At 42.2% G+C, this 23,680-nt stretch overlaps 1 protein-coding gene and 1 pseudogene across 2 annotated transcripts in view; one reads left to right on the top strand and one right to left on the bottom strand.

Annotated features, from left to right (window-relative positions):
• TRANK1 (tetratricopeptide repeat and ankyrin repeat containing 1) overlaps positions 1-12,048 on the bottom strand; it is a 69,699-nt gene extending 57,651 nt beyond the window's left edge. Inside the window, exons 1-4 of one of the 2 annotated variants that reach the window (XM_036218914.1) lie at positions 10,420-12,048; positions 6,164-6,290; positions 3,286-3,436; positions 966-1,084 (exon numbers count right to left, since the gene is read on the bottom strand). In XM_036218914.1, coding sequence (XP_036074807.1) covers positions 966-1,084; positions 3,286-3,436; positions 6,164-6,290; positions 10,420-10,616 — 594 coding nt within the window. In that variant the 5' untranslated portion in view covers positions 10,617-12,048. Of the gene's footprint in view, positions 1-965; positions 1,085-3,285; positions 3,437-6,163; positions 6,294-10,419 lie in introns of both variants that reach the window. The other variant, XM_016124010.2, reaches the window with a different exon arrangement.
• A 7,204-nt stretch (positions 12,049-19,252) lies between these two features.
• Positions 19,253-19,371, top strand: LOC118601997 (annotated as a pseudogene).
• Positions 19,372-23,680: the final 4,309 nt, after the last annotated feature.

Raw genomic sequence — 23,680 nt, forward strand, 5'->3', positions numbered from 1 at the left:
AATTCTGTACTGTGAAGTCATTGCGCCTGCCTGGGTCTAGAGTCCTTAGGGTTTGCCCTTGCTTTGGTGACCTTCCTCGACTGCTCAGCTTTAGAAAACCCAGGAGGCCCTTTCTAACCAAACACCCAGCCTGGCCAGCCCATTCTCAGGAGCACTTACAGGCCACCATCAATGACAACTACGATCCACTGGGCACTTGGCATATGCCAGGCATTATAAAACCCCTTTAGCTCAGTGTCCGGCACATTGTAAGCCCTGAGGAAACATTAACTGATATTAGCATTAGGTGCTCTTGGTCCGTTATGTCTAACCCTCGCCAAAACCCTGAGGGAATAGATTCATCTCCTGCAACTTACAAATAAGGAAATGAGACTCAGAAGGGAAATAATTAGTCTAAAATAGAAAGTGGAGGGTTAAGATTCACGGAGACCTCTGTGTGACACTGAAGCCCAGGCCCCTCAGTCCACTCTGCGCCTCCCTTCCACGGGGTCCTAGATCTGAGGTCAGGTCCTACAGCCTCAGCGTCGCCTCTGAGTAGCAGTCCCTTAAGTCTGTACAGAAACCCACCGAGCAGCACGGGCAGGTCCTCTGGGCCCACACTAGCAAATGCAGGACATAAAGGACGAAGAATGTGAGCATGCACTTGTTTGTTTTCCTCATTCCATGTTACCATTAGCATCCGGACTTTATATTCTTTGATGACAATGGCAGCACACACAGCAAGGAGTGAAGTTGCCACAAACTGAGTCTATTTCTTATCTTTTGTTTTTGTTTTTTTAAAAATGGAAACTGGATAATTAACATATCTCAGTTGACTTTCCATCTTTAATGATGTTACAGTTAAAAAATTTATTTTAGCATCAAGGTAAACAAATAATAAATTATCATCCCTCACTGTCAGCAGAATGAAACCATTTAATGAAGAATGTACTTTCCCCAGAAGAAAGCCATCTCCTTTTACTTACCTGCCACAGTCCTTTCTTTGCCAACTTTTCTATTACGGATTGCCACACTTCCTTTGAGAATCCAGTGGTGAAAATATAATTAAAGCAGGGCAAGAAACTTTCCAAAACAATGCAGTCACCTGAAAGAAATTTCTATTTGTTAGAAATTTTAACTTGGGGGAAGTCTAGAACATTTAGGAAAAGAGCCTCCAATTAAAACCACAATTAGACAAATGGTAAATTAAAGAAATAAAGTCCTAGATAATTGACTAAAGTTGCAATCATTTTAAGTTTAAATGAAAATCAGTCTCCTAAGAGTCAGACAGCATAACATGAGCCAACATTTGCTTAGCTTTTCTATTAACTAAATCTAGTGATATTTGTTTACATTTAATCCCTCAAACAAACCACAAAGGCAGTGTCTCCCATCCTCATTTATGGAGGAGGAAATGTAAGGGAAATTACAAAACTTACTTCCTTTAAAGAAAAATGGGACAAATATTATTTTCGCCCAACAGAGGAGAAATGATCATATGTGAGGTCAGGCTTGATGGCATGTCATGCAGCTAGATCATCACAAAAAAGCAAGACTGGAACCCAGATCTACCAATTCTTTTAGACAATACACATTCTTCTAACCCAGTGGCCCATAGACCTATGCCATCTCATGATCCTTCAAACCACATTTCTCAAACTCATGGATGAGAGCATTCAAGGGGACAGGTCAGACAGAAAAACATGGCATCTCTTTCAGAGTCATCAATTTCCAAAATAAGTAAATATCAAAACAACCATATGTTGTATAAAAGAATAAAAATTTCCCTAAGTATATTCTTCAAAATTTAGAAATTGGGCATGGGCATACTTTTCCCCTCCAAATAGGAGTACTTTGGTGGAAAAGTATGGGTTGCTGTTGCCCTAAGACATGTTAGTTGCCCTCTCTCAGGATGGGGGCAGAATGAAAACCATCCAGATTTCTTAAAGGGGCAGTCACCAGGAGCAGTTCTTGGGAATTGCCATAGCTCCAGTCTGGCTTCTGGCAGAACGGTGACTCTTAAAAGACATAGAGAAGACAGTGAGGAAGTTGAAGGGAAGGGCCAAGCCATCAGGTTCAGGAAAAGAGAAGCAGGCTGTAGTCACTGTCACCAAATGGCCAACTGGTGGGCGTGACCCATCAGCGCCCATTTGGAGACCTGCTTCTCTGTCTAGAGGACACAGCTGTGCCCACCTTTATCCCTTCCCCACACACTGCCTGATAGTGCTCTTAACCCTCTCAGTGCCTAACTGGCCACAACCTGTAGGACTGCACGCTCAGACCGCAGAAGTCACTCCCCCGCAATCACGATGGTGACGGGTGGCTCTGTAACTGTTGAATCTGTTGTCAGCAGTGATTTCCCCTCTTCTGAAAGCCAAAAACCATTTTTTCAGCAATTCTCAAACGTGCCATTCTTCACATTCTAGATGTGAAATCTCTAGAACTGGGCTAAGTGTTACAGTCGATGTTGTCTCTGAATGGCAGAACTCAAATTAATGGTGCATCTCAAATCAGCGCACTCTTAAATCTGATCAGATGTAGTATTTGAAAACAGCCTGGTTCCTGGAAGAACTTAGACTGGGCTAAGATCACCAGGGAAAGAGCTCCTTTGTCACTGGCAAAGAGTATATTACGCTGTGTTTAATGTCTTGTTTTGTTTTTCCGTTTTTGCCTAATCCAAGCCAGTGACAAAAAGCCACCCCTCCAGCCACGTCATTAGAATAAAAATCTAATGCAGTCGTGTGAAAGGCCTCCACGTGTCACTCGTCACTCGTAGGCTGAGTCCCCCTGCCGCAGAGAGCATGGCAGCCACCACGACACTGGGCACACTCACTGTCAGCTGTCACGGGGCCCTCCGTCAGCCCTTTCAGGTTATTTTCATAGCAAACCAGAATATTTTCTTGACACACTGGAGAAGTACATGCAAAAATCACAAGGAAGAGCAAAAATTACATAAAACGAGTAATATAAATAGGGAAAGATCTATGAATAGCAACAGAGAAAAGAGGTCTGAAACAAAATTGGGAGCACTTTGATTTGTGCAGTAAGACTTAGTCAGTTATACAAAGGCATGAGCCGCAAAAGCTTTCGAAATGCTTTCTAATGTGAAAACCAGTTTCATTCGAACTACATAAATCAGCCACAAAGAAACGCCCTGTAATTATCTCCCCAGAAGCCCGAGTCTTTAAGAGCCATTCAAATAAAATAACAAGGAAGAGGACGGAAGGAAGGGGGTGAGGGAAGAAGGAAGAAAAGAAGGAGAAAAGAAAAAAGAGAGAAGAGAGAATGCTCCCCTGTCCAACTTACTGCCCATCGTGGTGAAGATTCCCACAAGGAAATCAGCGACCTGGGTCTGATCGCGGCTGCCTTGCAGAAGCTGAAGACCCTTCAAAAACATGTTAGCGGCATCATAATACTGGTGCAACGACAGCAAGGAATACCCAGCTCGGTAGTATCCCTGGAAGGGAGAAAAAGGAAAACTTTAACACACCCATCTGTTCTCATCTGTGGCTGAAAGGAAGGACAAGATCGATGACATGGGGAGATGGGCTGCAGGAGCCTCGCTTCTGTGTAAACACAGATTTCTAAGGAGCCCTGGATACAGGATGACCACATTATATTCATTCCACATTTTTCCCGTCATTTTCTAACTGGCAAGCAAATAATCACTTTTGAATCTATAATGTACATAGCATCTATCGTATGACAGAGGGAAGGAAGCAGGCCTGGTTCCAACTACATGTGTGGTTTATTTATTTATGCCTCAAATCACAGCCTAGATGAGAAACGAGAAATGAAAAAAATCCTTAGACTACAGTGTTCCGGAAAAAAATGAGATTGCCATATAAACACAGAAATTGTTCCCTGCTCCTTTCAATCAAAGTAAACACAACTTCCACAGGGTATATAAGGGGAAAAAATTGTAATAACAAGTATTGAGATTTATGGAGCTCCACAGTATAGACAATATATACCCGGGAGTGGGGGACAGGATTTGTTTTTATTTCTGTAGAGAGGAAAATTACAATGATTAACAGAGGGAAATAGTCTAGTCTTGCCCATATACGAACTGATACAAAAGGCTTCCCATGCATACAATATCGTAGTCTGAGTAGGAACAAGATGATACATACTGTCTTCCCCACTTTGACTATCCACACCCATCAACACTTAAAATTCTACTTAACGCCAAATCTCTGATGATTTATTAATTTGTTTTAACCATCATTTGAAAGTCTAACGACCAGAAAAACTGGTACTGGCAAGCTGGTACAGAATCTCCCATTTCTTTGACTCTCTCAGATTTGTTTTATCTTTTTATTTTGGAGGGGGGTAAAGGGGATCAGAATATGCCACCCCAAAATATGAGAAATAAGGACTGCATGAATCCCCTCTCCCAGGGGGTTTTTACGGCCATGAAGACAGAAAGTCAGCACTAAGATGGGCCTGCACAAGCGAATCTTGTTAAGACAGCCCTTTTCTTCTATTTGTTTACCCCATATGTTTACTTTTCCACAGTTTGCAGCCCCTAGAAGTCTTTAAAATACTCTCCTTTGTCTTGTCATGTCTCCATGATTTATCACTCTTTGTTTAAAAAGGTATATAAGCTCTCAGGCCTGCCTGCTTCTTTGGAGTCTTCACTTCTTTCTCAAAAGGACTCCATGTCACATAAAAATTAACATCAAATAAAACTCGTATGCTTTTTCTCTTGTTCATCTGTCTCTTATCAGACTCATTTGCAGGGCCCCAGCTACTAAACCAAAGAGGGTAAAGAAAATGGTTTTTTTCCTCCCCTACAGAGGACATTTGGGGGAAAGAATGAAAATGGAGGGAGACAGCCAGGAACTCTGGGTAAAAATGGGAGAGTGGTCCTGGCTGCTATGCTGTAAGAGGCTGCTGCAGGTCTGGACACTCAAGGAAGAACCCTGGAGCATCAGCCAGGACCCCTCGCCCCATGGGCCACAGCCACAGCCTCCACCTCAGGGACGCGGGCAAACCCCAACTGCTCCTCACTCTACCCTAGTTAGGAGACAGGAAAATCTTCAAATGTCACGGGGCAGAATTCCTCAGGAATGCATTCTCATTTTCAAAACGACTCAATAATTCTCAAGTATCCATCCAACAGAAGAGGTTTTAATGTAAAATATACACATCCCTCCCTCAAGGCTGCCATAGTCTGTAGGTCAAACCTCCCCACCCACTTCCCACTATGCCGTCATCCACAAATCGCAGACCACTGCAGACATAACACAGGCTCTATTTACCGAAAGTCGACGGCTTTACTTCGTGTCTCCTTAATGCTCAAAGCAACTCTAAGGCATAGGTATTATCTCAGTTTTACAGTTGGGGCGATGAAGGCGTAGACAGGGAAAAGTACCCCATCCAAGCTGTTGAAACCAGCGCAAGCAGAGCACAGGTGGGGACAGGGCTGGACTTTCCCCTACTTTATCCTGGAGCCTCTCTTTAAACTGTCTATACCACTAATTTGACATTTAAATGTATGTTGGCCTCGGATGGTTCCAGGATGTATTTTAAGGCCTTTGATTTTGCACACGTTTTTCCTTTCCTAGCTTGACTGTGAATTACTTACTCAAGGGCTACACTCCTTTTGTCTGCCTTGAGGCACCAAGAACGTGAAGGTGCCTTGCAGAGAAGGTGCTCAAGCATTTTAGCTGAAAAAGCAACCCAATGATTATTTGTTTTGTTAATAATCATTTGTTAACCTTTGTTAACAATCTTAAAAGGTCTTACAAGCCTCTCAAACTTCCGTGATCCCTCCAAAGGGGCTAATTTCTACTGTAAGAAATGTTACCTGAAGAACTGCTATCATGGCAACCACTCAGATTGCATCTGAAATAAAGCTTTGCTAAAATGAAACTTGCAAGTAACAGAGAACACGAACAGACTGTGAATTTTAGTGTAAGTACATCAGGAGAAAATGAGCTCCAGGAGTGCCTCCACTGCACTCCATTTGTCAAGAGGCCCAGCTCTGCTCTCCCCTTCAAAAGCATTTCAGCACTTGGCCATCACTGTTTTTACTCTCCTCTGGGTACCACTCATACCCTATGGGCATTTGAAGTGCAAAGAGAGTTGAAAGAGGAGCACTCCCCTTTTATAAAGAAGGGAGGGAAGGTGGCAGGTTAAGAAGAATGAGACAGCAGCGACTCCCATCACGGCACCATACCTTCACATAGGTTGGATCCCACTGGAGACATTCCTTGGCAGCCACAAATGCCTCGTGCCATCTCCTGAGGTTGTAATATGCATTGGATTTGTTGCACAGCAACACAGCCAACTCCCTGGGGGGAACCCTGCTATGAGAAAGAACAAGCTGGTGGTCAGTAAAATTATCCCTCTGCAAACACAGAAAACAGTCCTTGAAGGCCACCATTTTGGTGCTAGCTGATGCCATCACGAAGGGGATTCAGCATGGAATATCCCTCTTATACCTATCAGAGCTGACCTTTGTAAGCCCCTAGAAAGCCTGGGGCACTTGCAATACACAGATCTGTCCTTTATAGCTCCCAGATCCTCTGCTCCCACCTTTTAACAACAGTGTTCTTAACACCTTGGTTCTATCTCCTATTGATTTCCACAGATTTTTTTTTTTTTACTTTTTAGAGACTATTGCTGAAGATGTTGAAAAATGATTAATATTCCTAAGGATGGAGAAAATGGGAGTTCCCGTTGAGCCTTAGCAGAGGCCAGACACACTCCACATGCACATTCGTGCTGAATGGAGGCAGAGCTTATCACAGGAAGGGCTTTTTGGAATATGTGCCCACACCATCCCCATGGACCCACAGAGAGAGGTCCAGGGCAAGCGCTGTTCTATTACATCAGCAGGGCCCCCTTAGCATTTGCGGGACCCAGAGCCAGAATACAAATGGAGGCCCACACACCATGTGGCTAATTTGTACTCCCTTATAGAGAGTAGCCACTAGCCACATGTAGCTATTTAAATTTAAATTAATGAAAACAAAATAAAATTTAAAATTCAGTTCCTTAGATGTATTAGCCACATCTTTCAGGACTCAACAGCCGCACTCCATAATCCAGGTCATTTTCATCATCACAGAAAGTCCTTTTGGACAGTGCTACGTAAGTATTTGAAGGCCATAAATCAAGCTTACAAACTGTTCAATAAAATATGTCCTACCCTCCTAATTTATAATAACTGGAAGGCAAGTTTCAAATTTAGAACTGTGTCAGGGCAGAGTGAGCCAGGCCTATGCCCTGCCTACCTCCTCCCCTCTTTCCTATCCCGCACAACAGGAGGCGCAATTCCAACCTCTGGCCAAACCCTTGACCTTGGCCAGGCCTCAGACAAGTGGGCTGCAGGTAGGAGGTCTGTGTAGAGAACAGAGTGCATGGGCAGGAATTCCATGGTATGGACCAAAGAAGACAAAAGGGCTCTGGTAGATAAATCCCCACAAACTCCGCCTGTGGGGAGGGGTACAGCTGTGAGAAGGCCAAAAGAGAGTCCCTCTAAACATGGCTGGCGGGGGGTAGGGGAGCTCTTGCCTTGGCCCTGGGGTAATACAACAGCAAGGTTGGTGCTGAAACCAGGTCCGAAGGAAAAGGAAAACACAAAATATACCACAATATGTTAACAGAAGCCCTGATACCACTGAATTCAAGGCACACAAGGCAAGGCTCAGGCTTCTTTTTTTACTGAATATTTTAATTGCGAAAATAATACAAATCACTATAGAAAAGTTACGTGATGCAGAAAGACAAAAATAAAGCAAAGTGAAAATCACCTCCACCACTGTCCCCACCCCGATGCTTTGTGCGTCCAGCTTCTCTCAGCACCCATAATTCCCTCTAGGGAAAAAGATGAGGCCCCAGAAACAGAGAAGAGGCAGTAGGGAAGCCAGTGGGTGACTAGCAAGGGAGCTGTGACTGCCCTGTAGTAGATGCCATAGTGTCCAGCCCAGATACTTTGGCAGTGTGGCTGTCCCCAGCTGCGGTGAGTGTCAGCTGCAGCTAGGGGCTCCAGGGATTAATCTGCGGCCTAATGGGAGTACGTTTTCCCCAGGAAGTTATGCCCCTGCTATGGACTAAATGATGCCTCCCACCCCAAATTCATAAGTTGAAGCCCTAGCCCTCAATGTGATGGTATTTGGAGATGCAGCCTTTGGGGAGGTGATAAGGTTTCGATGAGGTCATGAGGGTGGGGCCCTCATGATGAGATTAGTGCCCTTCTAAGAGGAAGCACCAGAGAGCTTCCTCACTGTCTCTACCATGTGAGGACACAGTGAAGTGGCCAGCTGAAAACCAGGAAGAGAGTTCTTACCAGGAACTGAATTGTCCAGCACCTTCCCAGGCCCAGAATTGTGAGAAATAAATTCCTGTTGTTTAAACCACCCAGTCTATGATATTTTTTATGGCAGCCGGAGCTGACTAATATAACCCCACTCCCTAGGACAACTCCCAGGGGCCAGACAGTCTACAACCACTGATTGACTGATATGAGAAGCAAAAGGTCAGCTCCCTTGCCCCAAAGTGGGACCAGCTCAGCTCTGCAGTACAACTCATGCTCCAGAGGCACCCGGGGGACCAAGCTGAAGAGGACTCCAGATGAGACACTATCCGTGCTTGGAGCCTTCCCCTGCCCCGTCCTGCTTCCCTCCATTCCCCTCTCCTAAGAGCACTTGCACCTAAATCCCTGTGTCAGCTGGCAGCAGCAGGTGACAGGCAAAGGGAATAGCGTCAGGAAGGTCTAAGAAAGGTAACACGTGAGGGTCCAGGCAGAAGTCCCGTTAGTGGTCACACAGCTAGGAAGTGGTGGAGCTGAGATTTGAGCACTCACAGTGTGGAGTCAGTCTATGGCTATGACCATCATACAATAGTATCTCTTTAAGAAACCTGGGTGTTTCGCCCTGGATAAGGAGCTCTAGGCCCAGCTCTGACACAGTTCAGAGCTGAACCAGGAGGCGGCAGAATGACAGAATTACAGGCCGAGCCAATTGCACTCAACTCAACTCCAGCTAGAGTATAGACATCGAGGTGATAAGAGATAGGGGATGGGAGCCACGTTTCAGTAATTTAATTCAGTGCTATTTCTCAGTACAACTTCTGCTTCCTTTATGACAGTTGTTCCCAAAGTATGATCTGGGAACCTCTGGGGTCCCCAAGACCATTTCAGTGGTCCACAAAATCAAAATATCAAAATACTTTCACAATTGTACTAGGCCGAATAATGGTCCCCAAATGATGTCACCATTTCTGGCAAAAGGGACTTTGCTGATGTGTTTCATTTATATGTTTAATTATGAATCTTGAGAAAACATTATTCTGAATTATATACAATCACAAGGGCCTTTATAAGAGACAGAATGAGGCCGGGCTATAGCAGAAAAGAAACCAATGTGATGACAGAGTCGAATGATGTGCTTTGCACGTGGAGGAAGGAGCCACAAGCCAAGGAAAACAAGCGGCCCCTCAGAGTCGTAAGGGCAAGGGAACAGACTCTCCTCCACTAGGAACCAACCCTGCCAAAGGCCTTGATTTTAGCCTCGTAAGACTCATGTCGGACTTCTGACCTCCAGAACTGCAGCATAATAAATTTGTATTGTTTTAAGTCACTAAGTTTGTGGTACCTTGTTACAGTAGCAACAGAAAACTAATACAACAGTAATACTAAGACATTATGTGCCTTTTTCAAGCTCATTCTCTCACATGCGCACGGGGAATTTTCCACAGTCTACATGATATGTGATATTACAACAGACTGAACACAGGAGCGGATGTGAGAAGCCAAATGTCTCCTACCGAGACACAGTAAAGAGATCTGCAGAAATGTAAAATGTGCCCCTCTTCTCGCCAAATTGTTTGCTTTGGAAAATATAGTTTTCCAAATATTCCAAAATACAGTTTTCAAAATGTTCTTTGAAATATCTTATTTATGTTAACATATAACAGTTTTAAGTTCTAATACATACTATGTCGATAGTTAAAACCGACATTAAAAAAAAAAAAAAACCACTCTTTGGGGTCCTCCAAGAATTTTAAGCATGTCATGAAACTAAAAGATTTGGGAATGGGTCTACTCGAAGTGGAAGGGGCAGAGTAGAGGTGAGCCTTAGTTCTCCAGTGGTGTGTACTGTGGCCAGGGAATAAATGATACAGGTACTCAAGAAGATGCAACGGATGACAGCTGAGAGGTTTGGGGACTTCAGTCATCCCAGGACTCTGATCCCGTAACCAGGCAGAAGAGCAAGTTTAGTAATGTTTCACTTTCCATTTCCCTTGCTACTCCTCTGGTGCTCTCAGTTTCGGAACTGCCAATGCAGAGAAAATCAACAGGAAGTGAGAGAGAAAGAAAACAGAAACTAGGCAGTGCGATAAGAAATGACAAGAAAACATAAGCAACAGAGTCCCCGTTCCCTGGGGGGGGTGGGTGGGGAAAGGTGGAAAGAAAATCCAAACACTTACCCCAAATGGTATAACTGCAGGAGAATCTGGACGGCGTCCTCGTACTTTCTGATGGCCAAAGAGAAGTTCCCATTCTTAAAATCCTGGTTGCCAGAGTCTTTCAACTGCTCAGATAACGCGAAGGGGTTCATGCTGTGAGGAGGCAGAGGAGGGCCTGGCTGCCGCCTGCACGGGATCCCTTCCCTTCGCATCTGCATTGCTGAGAGTCCGGAGAGGCAGTTTGTTCGCTGTGGCTCCACCCACCTGCCCAGGGCAAACGCCGACAACACCCCTCACCACCCGGGGATCAGACAGGGAGTCTGACGAAGTCATTTCTTCCTCAGTTCTTTTCTGACGTCAGGGGCAGAAGCCAGAATTATCCCATTTATTCTATGTTATCGATCAGTTAGTTAGGCACTGACCACGGAAAGCTGCTCCCATGCACGAGACAACAATAAACCTGGCGAGTAGTTTGGCTCAGGAAGTGGCAGCTATTCCCATAACTGGCACTATTATTACTCCTTCATTTACCCATCTCTACAACCCATAAGGAGGCATTGTCCCCACTGTTCGGATCAGGAAACAGGCTCAGAGTATCACATCGCTTGCCTAAGGATCTGTTAATAGCATTCCCCAATCTGGACCTCAAATCCAGGTTTCTGCTCTTCACCCCTGTATCACATCACCTGTTGGTACCAGCAAAACTCAGCTGACAGTCCTACTCAGAAAGTGGAGAGAAGGTGCAGTTCTGAAGGCCACAAGATGCAAGGGACTAAGGCACAGGGCCACAACCTCTGTATCTCCTGCACTCCTCCCTTTTAAAAACACTGTAAACTAAGCCTCCGAGTATTTATTTATTCCTGAGATTTGTCCCTGAATTGGCCATTGCCTGCTTACTTGTCTGTATTCCCCCAAAAGCACTTGCTTCTTTCAGGTCATGACTTCTATTTTATTCATTTGAGTATCCCAATGGCCAAGCACATAAAGGGCACTTAAATATTTGTTTGTGGTGTAATCAATTTGAAAGCCAGACCCAGGGAGGTTGCCTGTTACTTACTCTCTCTGGTGTGGCCTGGGTAGTAGGGGTGAAGGGCCTGGAGCCACAGTGGGCCTCAGGAAGTGTTTACTGAACAAAGGTGGTGGAGAGGAAAGCCTCAAGAAACAAATACCGAGGAGGTAGGGAAAAGGTGGGGGCCAGCAGAGACATCCCTGAGGATCACCTTCTCCCAAAATGGCCACAGGAAAGGCAAGAAGGTGAGGAAAGCCTTAAATATGAGGACCAGTCAGATATTTGTATATGCCGTGAACTTGTGAGTCACGCAATCTATTGAGGGTCTTGTTGATCAACACAATTCTTGGATAGATTACAATTCTTATTGTTTTCATCATTTCAAATCTCGCTGAGGGGTTCAGGGAGAGGGGAAGCAGACCCAGGTAGATATAAGTGGTGGCTTATTTTAAACCCATATGAGTTTATTGGAAATGGGGTTTTTTTTAACTGTGTTGCATTCCTCAGGCAGAGCTGTATCAGAATGAGGGACAAGATTCTTAAGTCGGAAGACAAAATTCCACCTACACTTTTCATTAAATAATCTCTCAGTTCTATGGCTCACACTTAGACAGAGATGACTAAGAAGAGCATGAAAAAAATAATAATAATGAACTAACTAGAGAATAAAAACATGTTTCCCTTTTAAATATTGTCAGCTATATGTCCAATAAATATTTTTTAAACTGGCCATGATCGGACAACTAGAAAAAGGAATTGCTATAATAACTGACAAAGGGTTAACACCCTTCCTTTCTAAATATCTGTCCATTCCAAAAAAAGACCAACACACTGACTGTTACAGTAATCCAAGTGGCAAACATGATATGATTGTGTGTGTGTGTGTGTGTGTGTGTGTGATATAAGAATTTAAAAGTTGTATTTCTCCCAGTTGCTACTGTTGCAGTTGTCTGTGTGTGTGTAACCCAAACATATACACATCTCTTGGTTTCCTGACCGCTCTGCTTTGAAGAAGAGGCCTCCACTGATCAACCATCGCAGATCGACAGCATCCGAGCCGGCATCGACCGACTGGTCATCGCTTAATACGTGTCTTGTCTCTGCCAGCACCGCCGGGTGGTCTGCTAGGACTGAAATCCATCAGGATCTGGTATGATTAAACTTGTGTGATGCTCTGGCAACTATTTGTGTGTGTGTCATCCTTGCTTAGTTGGTTACTCGCTGCGCTCGTTATATATACGTATCTTAGACGAAGTGCTCTCCGATGCTCATACTGGCTTGGCCTAAGGGAGCGAGTTGAGCCACCTGTGCAAATGTCCGCAGAGAAGTTGGACACTGATCAAAATGTGTAAGGTCTTAAACAGACAATTCACAGATAAATATAAGCAATGGGTAAATATATAGAGAATTATGGATAAACAGAATCACCCTCACAATGAGCAAGAAATGAAAAATTAAAACAGCAAGATATCAATGGAAAATAATTAAAATAATGATCTCAAGTGTTGGGCACTGGCACATTCTGCTTACAGGGGAAGTATACTACATCATGGGCAGATTTTAGACTCATGGGTGTTTGCCACAGGGAAAAACTGGAAATAGCCCTAAATGCTCTATAACACATAATGGGTCACAATCAGTTGTAGCATGTCCATATGGCGTAACATTATGCAGTTATGTTTAAAATCATGCTGTAAAAGAACGTTTAATGATAGGCTAAGTTAGTAAATGAAAAATTCAGGCTACATAAAAAGGCATATAATCCCAAATTAAATTTTAAACCCATACAATGTATTGAAATATGCCAAAATGTTAACAGTCGCACCATTGGGGTTAGGCAGGGTTCCGATTTTCCTCCTTGTGCCCTTCTTAACTTCCAATTGCCCTATAATGTACCATCTTAATAATCAGACCACAAACATTTTTTTTTACAGTTCTGTGTACACTAAGCAGAATAAGCCCCATCTTTTATTTATTTTGCTTCAAATTCAGCTCTTCTTCCATTCATTTAACTTGATCAAGCATGTGTTCCATAGACATCATAGAGGACCCCTACTCTAGGTACCAAGCAACATCTCCTAGTGCGTCCTTTTTGATATCTCACCAACTACTGACAGGCATCTCAAAGTGGGGTGGAAGGTGAAGGGTTGGAAGTCATTGTCGTCAACTCACATAAGCTTAAAAACCATTAAAATGTTAGCCTTCCTTGCCATTACAAGTGTCTCTGGTTGTCTCTGTTTGACAAATCCACCTCGGGTACTTATTGGGGGAGCTATCAAGTCCTTCTGGGTTTTCCTCAGCGCAGGATTCTCAGCTACTCTCATTCTCTGTTTACTTGGCCTTGTCAATGGGATTACCTTTGCCCACTGGTGAGTGGGAAGGCATTCTGGTCGTCACCAAATGTCACCTTCTCAGTGGCCTCCCTCAAAAGCCTGCCCCGCTGGATGAGTGCCTTTCTTCTGGGAAACTCAGCCCCACTGTCTCCGTTCTGGGTTTAGCTCTAATGGACACCACATTTCCACAGACTCTGCAGGGCTTGTTTATTGTCCTAATTTCTCCAGGGAAGATCCCAAATGCAAACAAAATGGCCTTATGTCCTCTAAGTATGGTGGATATGTTATCAAAATCTCACTAGACAGAACACTATTGAAGGCTGAGCAATCAATCAGTGGGGCTAAGAAAACCTGAGCTCAGGGATATCTTCAAACCCCAAAACTCTCCTTCAATGAGCTCCCAGTGGGCTTCCCTACTGTGCCTTCCAAAGCAGTGCTTTGCTAGAACATTCTACCTGGACAAAATTCACTAGTGAGCTATTCGGTATTGGGTGGGCTGAGATCCCTATGCAGACTCTCAAGCCCTTTCAGAGGTCATGCTGCTCGAATTTGGCTATTTGAGGCCTGTCAGCTCCATGATGCCCAGATGGAGCCAGGTGACTGCTTCCCAACACTTAAGTTTCCTTAGCAGGGGTGTAGGGTTCTCTACTTGCTCGTTGCTCAGCTGCGCGGAAAACTCTGATATCCGGTGTCTTTAACCTGGCCCTCCCCATGCTTCAGCTTCATCTCATAGTGATAAGAGCATTGTGCTTGATTCTCAATCAGCCATTCCTTGCTGTGAAACCATGAGCACCTTACCTGACCCCTCTTAGTTTCACTTTCTTCATCAGTGAAATAGGACTGCTTTGTAGTGAAATAGGGCTGCTGTTTACTCTCTGTAAGTTATGCACAGAGTGAACTTAGCTCGGTAGAAATCCCGACCTTAATTGCTCTAGGCTTGTGCCATCCAATACAGAAGCCACTGGCCCCATGCGGCTATTTTACATTTAAATTTTAAAAAATAAATTTATACCCCTTTCACCCATTTTTCCCACCCCAAACCCCTACCTCTCCCAACCACCAATCTGTTCTCTGTATCTATGAGTTGGGTTTGTTAGTTTAAAATTTTCCATAACAAAGATATTATGTAGTACTTGTCTTTCTCTGTCTATTTCACTTAGCATAATGCCCTTAGGTTGTTTCCCTATCTTGGCTATTGTAAATAATGCTGCAGTGAACGTGGGTGTACCGGTGTATGTAAATCTTTTCGAGTTAGTGTTGTTTTCTATGGATCAATACCCAAAAGTGGAATTGCTGGATCAAACGGTAGCTCTATTTTTAATTTTTTGAGGCACCCCATACTGTCTCCATAGTGGCTGCATCAATTAACATTCCCACCAACAGTGTACAAAGCTTCCCTTTTGTCCATGATCTTGTCGACATTTATTATGTCTTGTCTTTTTGATAATAGCCATTCTAACAAATGTGAGGTGATATCTCATTGTGCTTTTGATTTCCTTTGATGATTAACTATGTTAAGCATCTTTTCATGTACCTGATGGATATCTGTATGTCTTCTTTGGAAAAAGTAACGATTCAGATCTGCCCATTTTTTCATTGAATTTTTTTTTTTTTTTTTTTTGCTATTGAGTTATCTGAGTTCTTTATATATTTTGGATATTCGCCCTTTTAGATATATGATTTGCAAATATTTTCTCCCATTCAGTAGGCTGTATTTTCAATTTGTCGATGGTTTCCTTTGGTAGGCTGAAGCTTTTTAGTATGATGTAGTCATACTGTATTTACTTTGCTTTTGTTGCTTTTCTTTGTGGTTTCAGATTCAAAAACTCATCACCAAGATCTGTGTAAAGCAGTTTACTGCCGGGGTTTCCTTCTATGAGTTTTATGGTTTCAGTTCTCACATTCAAGCCTTTAGTCTATTTTGAGTTAATTTTTGTGTATGGTGTAAGATAGTGGTCTAGCTGTATTCTTTTGTGGGTGGCTGTCCAGTTTTCTCAACACTATTTATTGAAGAGACAGTGTATGTATTGGCTGCTTTGTCATAGATTAATTGACCATACAGGTGTGGATTCATTTCTAGGCTTTCTATTCTGTTCCATTGATCTATGTGCTTAGTTTTACACCAATACTATATTGTTTTCATTTCTATTTAATTACATTTAACATTTAATCAGTTATTAAAATGAGACTCTTTAAGGGCTTAAAGAATTCAAATACAAACTATTTCTACTGTACTTAACATATACAGTAAAAACTACTTATGTCAGAATTTGTTTGTTTTTTTTTTCCCTTACTGCTCTAGAAACCAAGAGTGACCTCTTAATGTCATGTGGGCAAACACCACATGTATACATTCGCTTATGTTTCTGCTTTTTCTTGGTACAATCACATGACAGGGGAAACACAATTGCCAACCACATGGAAGGCTTTTTGTTTCTTAATAGGATGTATTTATTGACAGCTAGTCTCCTTATAATGAAGAATGCTCTTTATCTCTGCCTTAGAACAAGGAGGGCTCAGTTGTTGAGTCTATTTTTTTTTAACAATAAGATGAAGTTATTAAATACAAATGGTAATAATTTAACATAATGACAATACTCTTGATAATGTCTAGTGAGCACCTACTATGTATTTACATCATTGTGTCATTTCATTCTTACAAGAAGTCCTATGAAGAAGGCATCATTGTGCCCCATTTGACATAGAAGGAAATGAGGCAAAGAAAGGTTAAGTGACTTGCCACGGTCACATGGAAAGTGGTAAAGCTGGAATCCAAACCCAGGTGGCCTGATTGTAAGAGCTCAACTACACTCTGAAGGGCCAAGACCAAATGGTTAGCACCCAGTGAAATCACAACAATATGTGCTATTTGGCTGACTCCGAGCACTCACTCCCCTGCACTTTCAGTTTTGTTAATGGGCAAAAGCTAAAAGAGAAGTAGAGACAGTTTCACAGCTGCAGTGTTGGCTTTCCGTCAGTTTCACTACATCCCTATGAGAATTCGAAGTCCAGTTGTTGGGAGGTGTCATGGAAAGGAAACAGAAACTATACACCCAAGGAAGTAGAAGCAAGAAAAATACAAATGCACTAGACAGATTTCGAAACAAACAAGTTTGAAAGAAAGCAGATCCAGGTTGTTGTAGTTTTTTTTATTCACTATGTCCATACACATAAAATTCTGGAGCCGACTTAGAGGAACAGAGCAAAAACTGCCAACAGAGGGTAAGCTTGGGGGCAGCTCAAATGGACAGAGGGAGGCTTTACCTTCGTAAGGTCTGGGTATCACTTGAAATCCTGAAAGCAAATTTTTGGTTTTCGGTGCTTTTCTTTGTTTTAGCTAGAATCCTTTCAAGAGACCCTGAAAGCAGTCAATGATCCAAGCTTAATTCTGGAATGCTTAGAGTAGAGACATTTTCAAACTGAGGCCAGAGAGACAATTCTTAAAATTGACTCCTTCCTACTCTCACAGGAAGGTGGCCAGGATAAGAATCCAAAGGCAGATTCATTCTGGGCAATCCAATTTGTTTTCTTTTCTTTTCTAATTTCTGTTTTCCCTTGGGGAAAGGGGAACAAATGCAGGAAAGAAGAGTAAGGATTTTCTTAAGAAAAGCATTCAAAATCTTTCAAAAGGCCTCTGGAAAAACATGAAGTATTAAGCCCAAGCCTTTCCTACATGGGTGCCTAAATAGAACAAGAAAAATCAGATCACCCTGTCACCCCACCTCGGCTCTCTTATCAGCCTTCTCCAGCCCACCAAAGCCCAGTTTGGTGACATGCCATAAACCTAAGGCTGTCCCAGTACAACCAATCTCCTTTACCCACCAACTTTAAATTATTCCACCTCAGTTTACCACCCAAACACCCAACTACATAGAATACCAAAGTCAAGATGGCGATTCTAAAACCAGTTAACAAGTCCAGCTCTGAATCACTCTTATAAAATTTACATCCTAAAACTCATACTCCCGGCAAAAAGTAAACACCATAAATAACTATCCCCCTGATATGTGGGGTCTTTTGATTGTTTTTAAACCTATGCCTCACTTGATGAAATTTTCACACTCACTCAACGCAAATGCGTCTCCCAAGAGGATCTATAACTTTCAGAATACTACAATTTTAATATTTACACAGCATCTACCCTGTGCTAAGCACTATACTGGGCATCAGGGGATTGATGGCAAAAGGACAACCTCTAGGCCCATGTTTGAGAAGTTTATTATCTGTTAGGGAGATGGACATTAAACAATCACACAAATATTACAGTTAATAGATTTTTCATCTTAAGAAGAAAAAGTTGGGGTATAGGAAGGATATAAAAGGAGAATATACCCTAAACTGTAGGGGCCAATGCAGGTCTCTTTCGGAAATGATGTTTAAGCCAAGATCCAGAAAAGGAGTAGTTAGACCAGTCAAGAGTAGGAGTAGGTGTCCAGGCCAGGGGAATGGTACATGCAAAGGTTCTGAGCTTCAGGTTTGAGAACTGCCAGGTGGGCAGGAGGACGGACGTGAGGCTGGAAGAGTAGGCAATGGCTGCAATGGACGAGTGACATGAAATCCAGAGGGCCATCAGAGGGTCTTGCAAGTCATCTTCGGATTCAATTGGGAAAGCAGCACTGTCCATTACAACTTTCTGTGATGACCGGAATGATCTGTTCTGTAGTATCCAATACAGCAGCCACTAGCCGCTTGTAGCTATTACACATTCGAAATATGGCTACTACAACTGCAGAAATGAATTTTTCGTTTTATTTACTTTTAATTAACTTCGATTTACATAGCCACATGTGCCTAGCGGGTTACTATATTGGACAATACAGCACAGAGGGTTTTAACTGGCTGTAGGCCAGATGGAGAGAAACAGGCCAAAGTAAAACAAACTCAGGAGGCAATGTCAATAAGAGTTGCTGATGGGCCTACATGGGAGTAAAGGGCAGGAAAAATTAACTACAAAGCTATTAGTCAAACTTCACTTTTCATTATAGAAATAGGAGCTTTGGTTTCATATAGAAATGTATATAATATTGAATTTCCTTTTACACGCACACATACGCACACATACACACATAGCATAGCCTTTGAGACGAACCATTTTAATGTCACTGAGGCTAATGGAGTAAAGTATATGCTCTATGAAGTATACAATTTGGGGAAATATACAAAAGCCTGAGAATGGGTCACTTGTGACTGTCGAGGATGCACCAAGTAGAAACATATGGAAAAATATATCTTGTGAGCCAAATATTGCATCATGAACCCATTTTGGTGTTCCAGCGACAGTACCATTTGAGGGCTCAGGATGAAGGGTGACAGTCATGGAAAGCCATTTTCCCCTCTAGATGAGAAGAGGTCATCCCTACACCAAGACTGGGAAATATGTCTCTATCACAACCAAACCAATGTCAGGATGTTGCCTTTTTCTTCTTTTTTGTTTCTATTTAAAGGGGATGGGGGACATGGGGGTGAGAGATGGAAAGTTAGTGGGAGAAAAGGTGACTTTAAAGTTTTTCTTATCTACAGCCATGCCACCCTGAACAAGCCCAAACCTGTCTGATCTTGGAAGCTAAGCAGGATCAGGCCTGGTTAATACTTGGATGGGAGACCACCTAGGAAGATCAGGCGCCGTAGGTATAAAAAATGTAAAAATGAAGGATTGTAAGCTAACAAGGTCCTTGTAGTCTATGAGGTCAACAAAGGGTTGCCTCGTTTAAACTAATTAATTAATTAATTTTTCTTCAAGTGCCATTTCTTTCATTACCATGATGTTAAGCAGATTCAGGGCTGCCTCCATACACATTAGTCTAGGAGTGATCTTCCCTGTAACATGCATTCTCAAAGAGGCAATATTGCCCCCAGAGGGGCAAAAAATGATTCTGAAGGCGTGAAAATTTGTATTCTTTTTATGTACAAAGCACAGAAATACATACAATACACAAAGAGATAGACGGTGTATCTGTGATATTAAAATTTCATGGCAGGGGATGGAGAGCTATATTAGGAAAAATCCCTTAAAAGGTTGGGGGTGGTCGTAATAAAAAAAAATAGTAAAGAAGCACTGTCCTAGTGGAAATTAAGGGATTAAAAAAAAGTTAAAAGTAAACATAAGATCCATCTACAGATCAATGGATAAACAAAATGTGATATACATTTGTATGCTCAATACAAACAGAATTTGGCCCTAGAAAGGAAGGTAATTCTGACACATGCTACCAACATGGATGAACCTTGGGACTATATGCTAAGTGAAATAAGCCAGTCACAAAGAGACAAATACTGTATGATATTTCACCTACATGAGGTGCCTAGAGTAGTCAAATTCAGAGACAGAAAGTAGAATGGTTGCTATGCACGGAAAGTAGATGGGCGCCAGGGGCTGGGAGCAGGAGGCATGGGACTTATTGTTGGACCAATTTATATCCTCAATAGCAGTGTGTAGGGAGTTTAAATTGCTAATATTTATCAATACTAGGTATCAACAGTCTTTTAAATTTTAACCAATGTGGTATCTCATGGCAGTTTTAATTAGCATTATCCTGATGATCAAGGCTGTTGTGTGCTTTTTTACAAGAATGTTAGCCATATGAATGTCCTCTCTTGTAAAGTGCCAAAGAGACCCAATCTTAGAAGAGTTATTTGCTTTGTTTGTAATAAATAATCACTAAGATAGATGACCATATGCCAGACCTACTTCAGTTCCTTTTCTCAGCAATAATATCACTATTCGACAACAGAGGGAAGGGTGGACTCTGACCCGGACACCCAACAACCACCACTCAACTATACAGCACACAAACGACAGGAAGCTCAGGAAATAAATTTTCTAAAGAGGCTTTACAAATAAGTGCCTAAGGAGATTTCATTAGATTCTAGCGATAGCACGATGTCACTGTGAAAGCTAAAAACAAACTAAACTTTTGTGGCAGAAACTTGAAAGTTGGCCCTAAATAACGACTAAACAGTGTTTATAACTCAGAAAGCTCAGACACTGTACCCATTTGGCTACAATGAACCATTCCTGGGGCCTTTAAAGTGGCCGCTACTGCCAAACTGAACCCCAGTTTCGTTTCTTTTACCCAACCCTTCCCCACAGAGCCACTGGCCTTATGGGAAGCCAACTCCACCCCTAGTTCCTGAGGAAGGTGTGATGAGCAAACCCTATTTCCTTGTCAGGGACTGGTCTAGTCTGGGTGACTCAATTCGGGCCCTTGAAACTTAAAGAGATGTTTGTTGGAGGCTTCTGGGAATGTTTTTTTCTCATTCTTCTGAAGAAGCTTCCAGAAGCAAATCTCTGTCACATGGAGCACTGTTCAGTTTAGAAGTGAGGCTGTGAATCTCGACACCAAATCTGTAGAAAAGCAGCCCTAAACTTCAGCAGTTATGTTGATTCTGGCCTGAGGGTGGAGTCAATGCTGAGAGGAAGAGGACAGAGCCCAGGGAATCACAGAGAAATATGTGGGAGCTATTGATTTGAGAGAATCGTAGGGCCTGTCTTATCTTCAGACTTCTATTTCTGTGAATGCATCAGTTAGGACACATTTGGCTGCAGGTAAAAGGACAGGTGACTAATAGTGGCTTGAACCAGGAGTAATTTTCTTCCATAATCAGAAGTCAGGGGGTAAGAGCACAGCTCTTTATCTTTCTGAGACACCATCCTAAGTGCCCTGATTCTGTGCCCTCATGATTGAAAATCCAGGCATTGCCTTAAAATTCAAGGCAAGAGGAAAACTTTCCCAAGCCCACAAACAGACTTCTCCATGTGTTTCACAGTCAGAAACAGGAATCTGGGAAAACAAGTGTCTGGTTCTCTAATGGCAGGTGGTCGGGGAGGAGGGGGTTGGCAGGGGTTGCTGGGTTTGCAAACAGGGTGTCCCAGAAGGGGCCAATAATATCCTTATTGCTTACAACACTATCCTTAGGTTTTCTGTTACTCAGATCTAAAAGCACTACAATATAGAGCTTTACACTATACTATTCTATCTGGAACATTCTGTCCAGAATGGTACCTGCTAGCCACAAGTGACTATTTACATGTTAACTAACCGAAAGTAAATACAACTGAAAGCCTACGTTCCTCAGTCACTCCAGCCACATTTCAAGTGCTCAGCAGTCACACGTGGCTAGTGGCTACACAACTTGAGACAGGGCAGGTATAGACAATCACCATCACGCAGAAAGTTCTACTGGAGAGTGCAGTGCTAGATAGAATAGTAATCTGGGTGTAACATCTGAAATATTGTTTTTCTACCTAGTGAGAAATGGAGCCTTTAATCCTGTGTGTGAGAGAGTGGTAGATATGTGAGGGCCGTCGCCCCACGTTTTGGCGTGCAGGGCCTCTGCCTGGGAGCTGGGTATCTGCCACGCTCCTTGCACTACTCTATTCCCACCGCTGAGCATTGTGCCACCTTTTTATCCCACAACATCTGATAAATAGAGATTAGAAATATCTACAATCAGGAACTCAGTTCTCTTGGAATTACTCCAGCACATATTTTGGATAGAGTGTGGAGTCACAGGTTGTGCTGAGTCCTCCATCCCATGTTGCCTCCAGGCGCCCCATTTAGTGCCCACAGTAGTACAACTAGAAACTGGTTTATTGCTCCACAGCTTCCCCATAAACACAGACCCTTAAGTTTCCATCCTACTTACTTCCTTAACAAACAGAGTAAAGACCGGCAACACCAAGGTGCAACCCGAGAACCCGGCTACCGACCTTGTGAAGCAAGCGTGAAGAAAATGTTCTGACGTGATTTCATGAAGCAACTTGCTTTTTGTTTGAGAGGGGGATAAAATAGTTTTATTCTGCTACTCAAGTTTGAGCGCTACTGAGTAGCTATTTAAAATTTTCAGTGCAGCCCACTTTAGAGCCCTAAGCATCTCCTGATGTTCATGTTAAGACCTGACACTTCAGACTGACTTGCTTTTGTCCTTCAACTAACCAGTACTTCAAAACATTTTTTTTTTTTTTTTGTTAAATTCTAGATTATAAATGGAACATTTCACTACATGGAGAAAAGCAGAAGGAGGATTCCTGGGAAAGTTAAGTATACTCACACTGCTTTACAATTTAATGTTTACAGGCTTAAATTAACACAGGAATACAATAACCTGTATCGTCCAACCTGAGGGAACAGACATTTTCAAGGAAAAATCAGGGTAATAAGAAAAATTTTAATTACAAAATATGTAAATATATATTTCTCAGAAGAGCTTTTTTAAAAAGCTTCTGACAAAATATCTACTAACACTCATAAAATTGCAAGACTTACATGGAGAAAAAAAACTATACCCAAGAAAATAGTCTTGACTTTTAAAAATAACTGACTTGTTTCTAATTGAGAAAATTCACTATTTTTTAAAATAAAAATGTCAAATTCTCTCCATATTAATGAGTTAATATATATTTTCAACAAAACCTCAATTAAAAAAAAACAGGATACTTAAAGAAATTAATGAAAAAATTCTTAACTTCATCTAAGAGAATAAATAAACCAGAATAACTGAGATAATTTTAATAAAAAGGAGAAGTATCAAGAAAATCTTCACTACCATTTTCAAATGCACTTTCAAAACTTATCTAATTTTTAAAGAGTAAACAGATCAATTGAACAGACAGAATATAGAGAAATAAGTATATATTATAAAAGAATTCCACATGTCACAAAGGTAGCTTTTTAAATAGATGGGGAAAGAATGAATCTGTTAGTACAACTGGCTAAATATCTGGACTAGAAGTTAAATTTCTACTTCATACCATGTGGCAGACCAAATAATAGACACCTCCCCCCAAAGGTGTCCATGCTCCAAACCCCAGAACCCCATGCTTATATTACGTTAATTACAAAAAAAAAAGAAGAAGAAGAAGAAGAAGAACTTCGTAGATGTAATTAAGGCAACAGACCTTAAGACAAGCAGACTATCCTAGATGATCCGGGGGAGCCCG

Source organism: Rousettus aegyptiacus, unplaced genomic scaffold, assembly GCF_014176215.1.
Source record: "Rousettus aegyptiacus isolate mRouAeg1 unplaced genomic scaffold, mRouAeg1.p scaffold_m13_p_4, whole genome shotgun sequence".
Taxonomy (NCBI): Eukaryota; Metazoa; Chordata; class Mammalia; order Chiroptera; family Pteropodidae; genus Rousettus; species Rousettus aegyptiacus.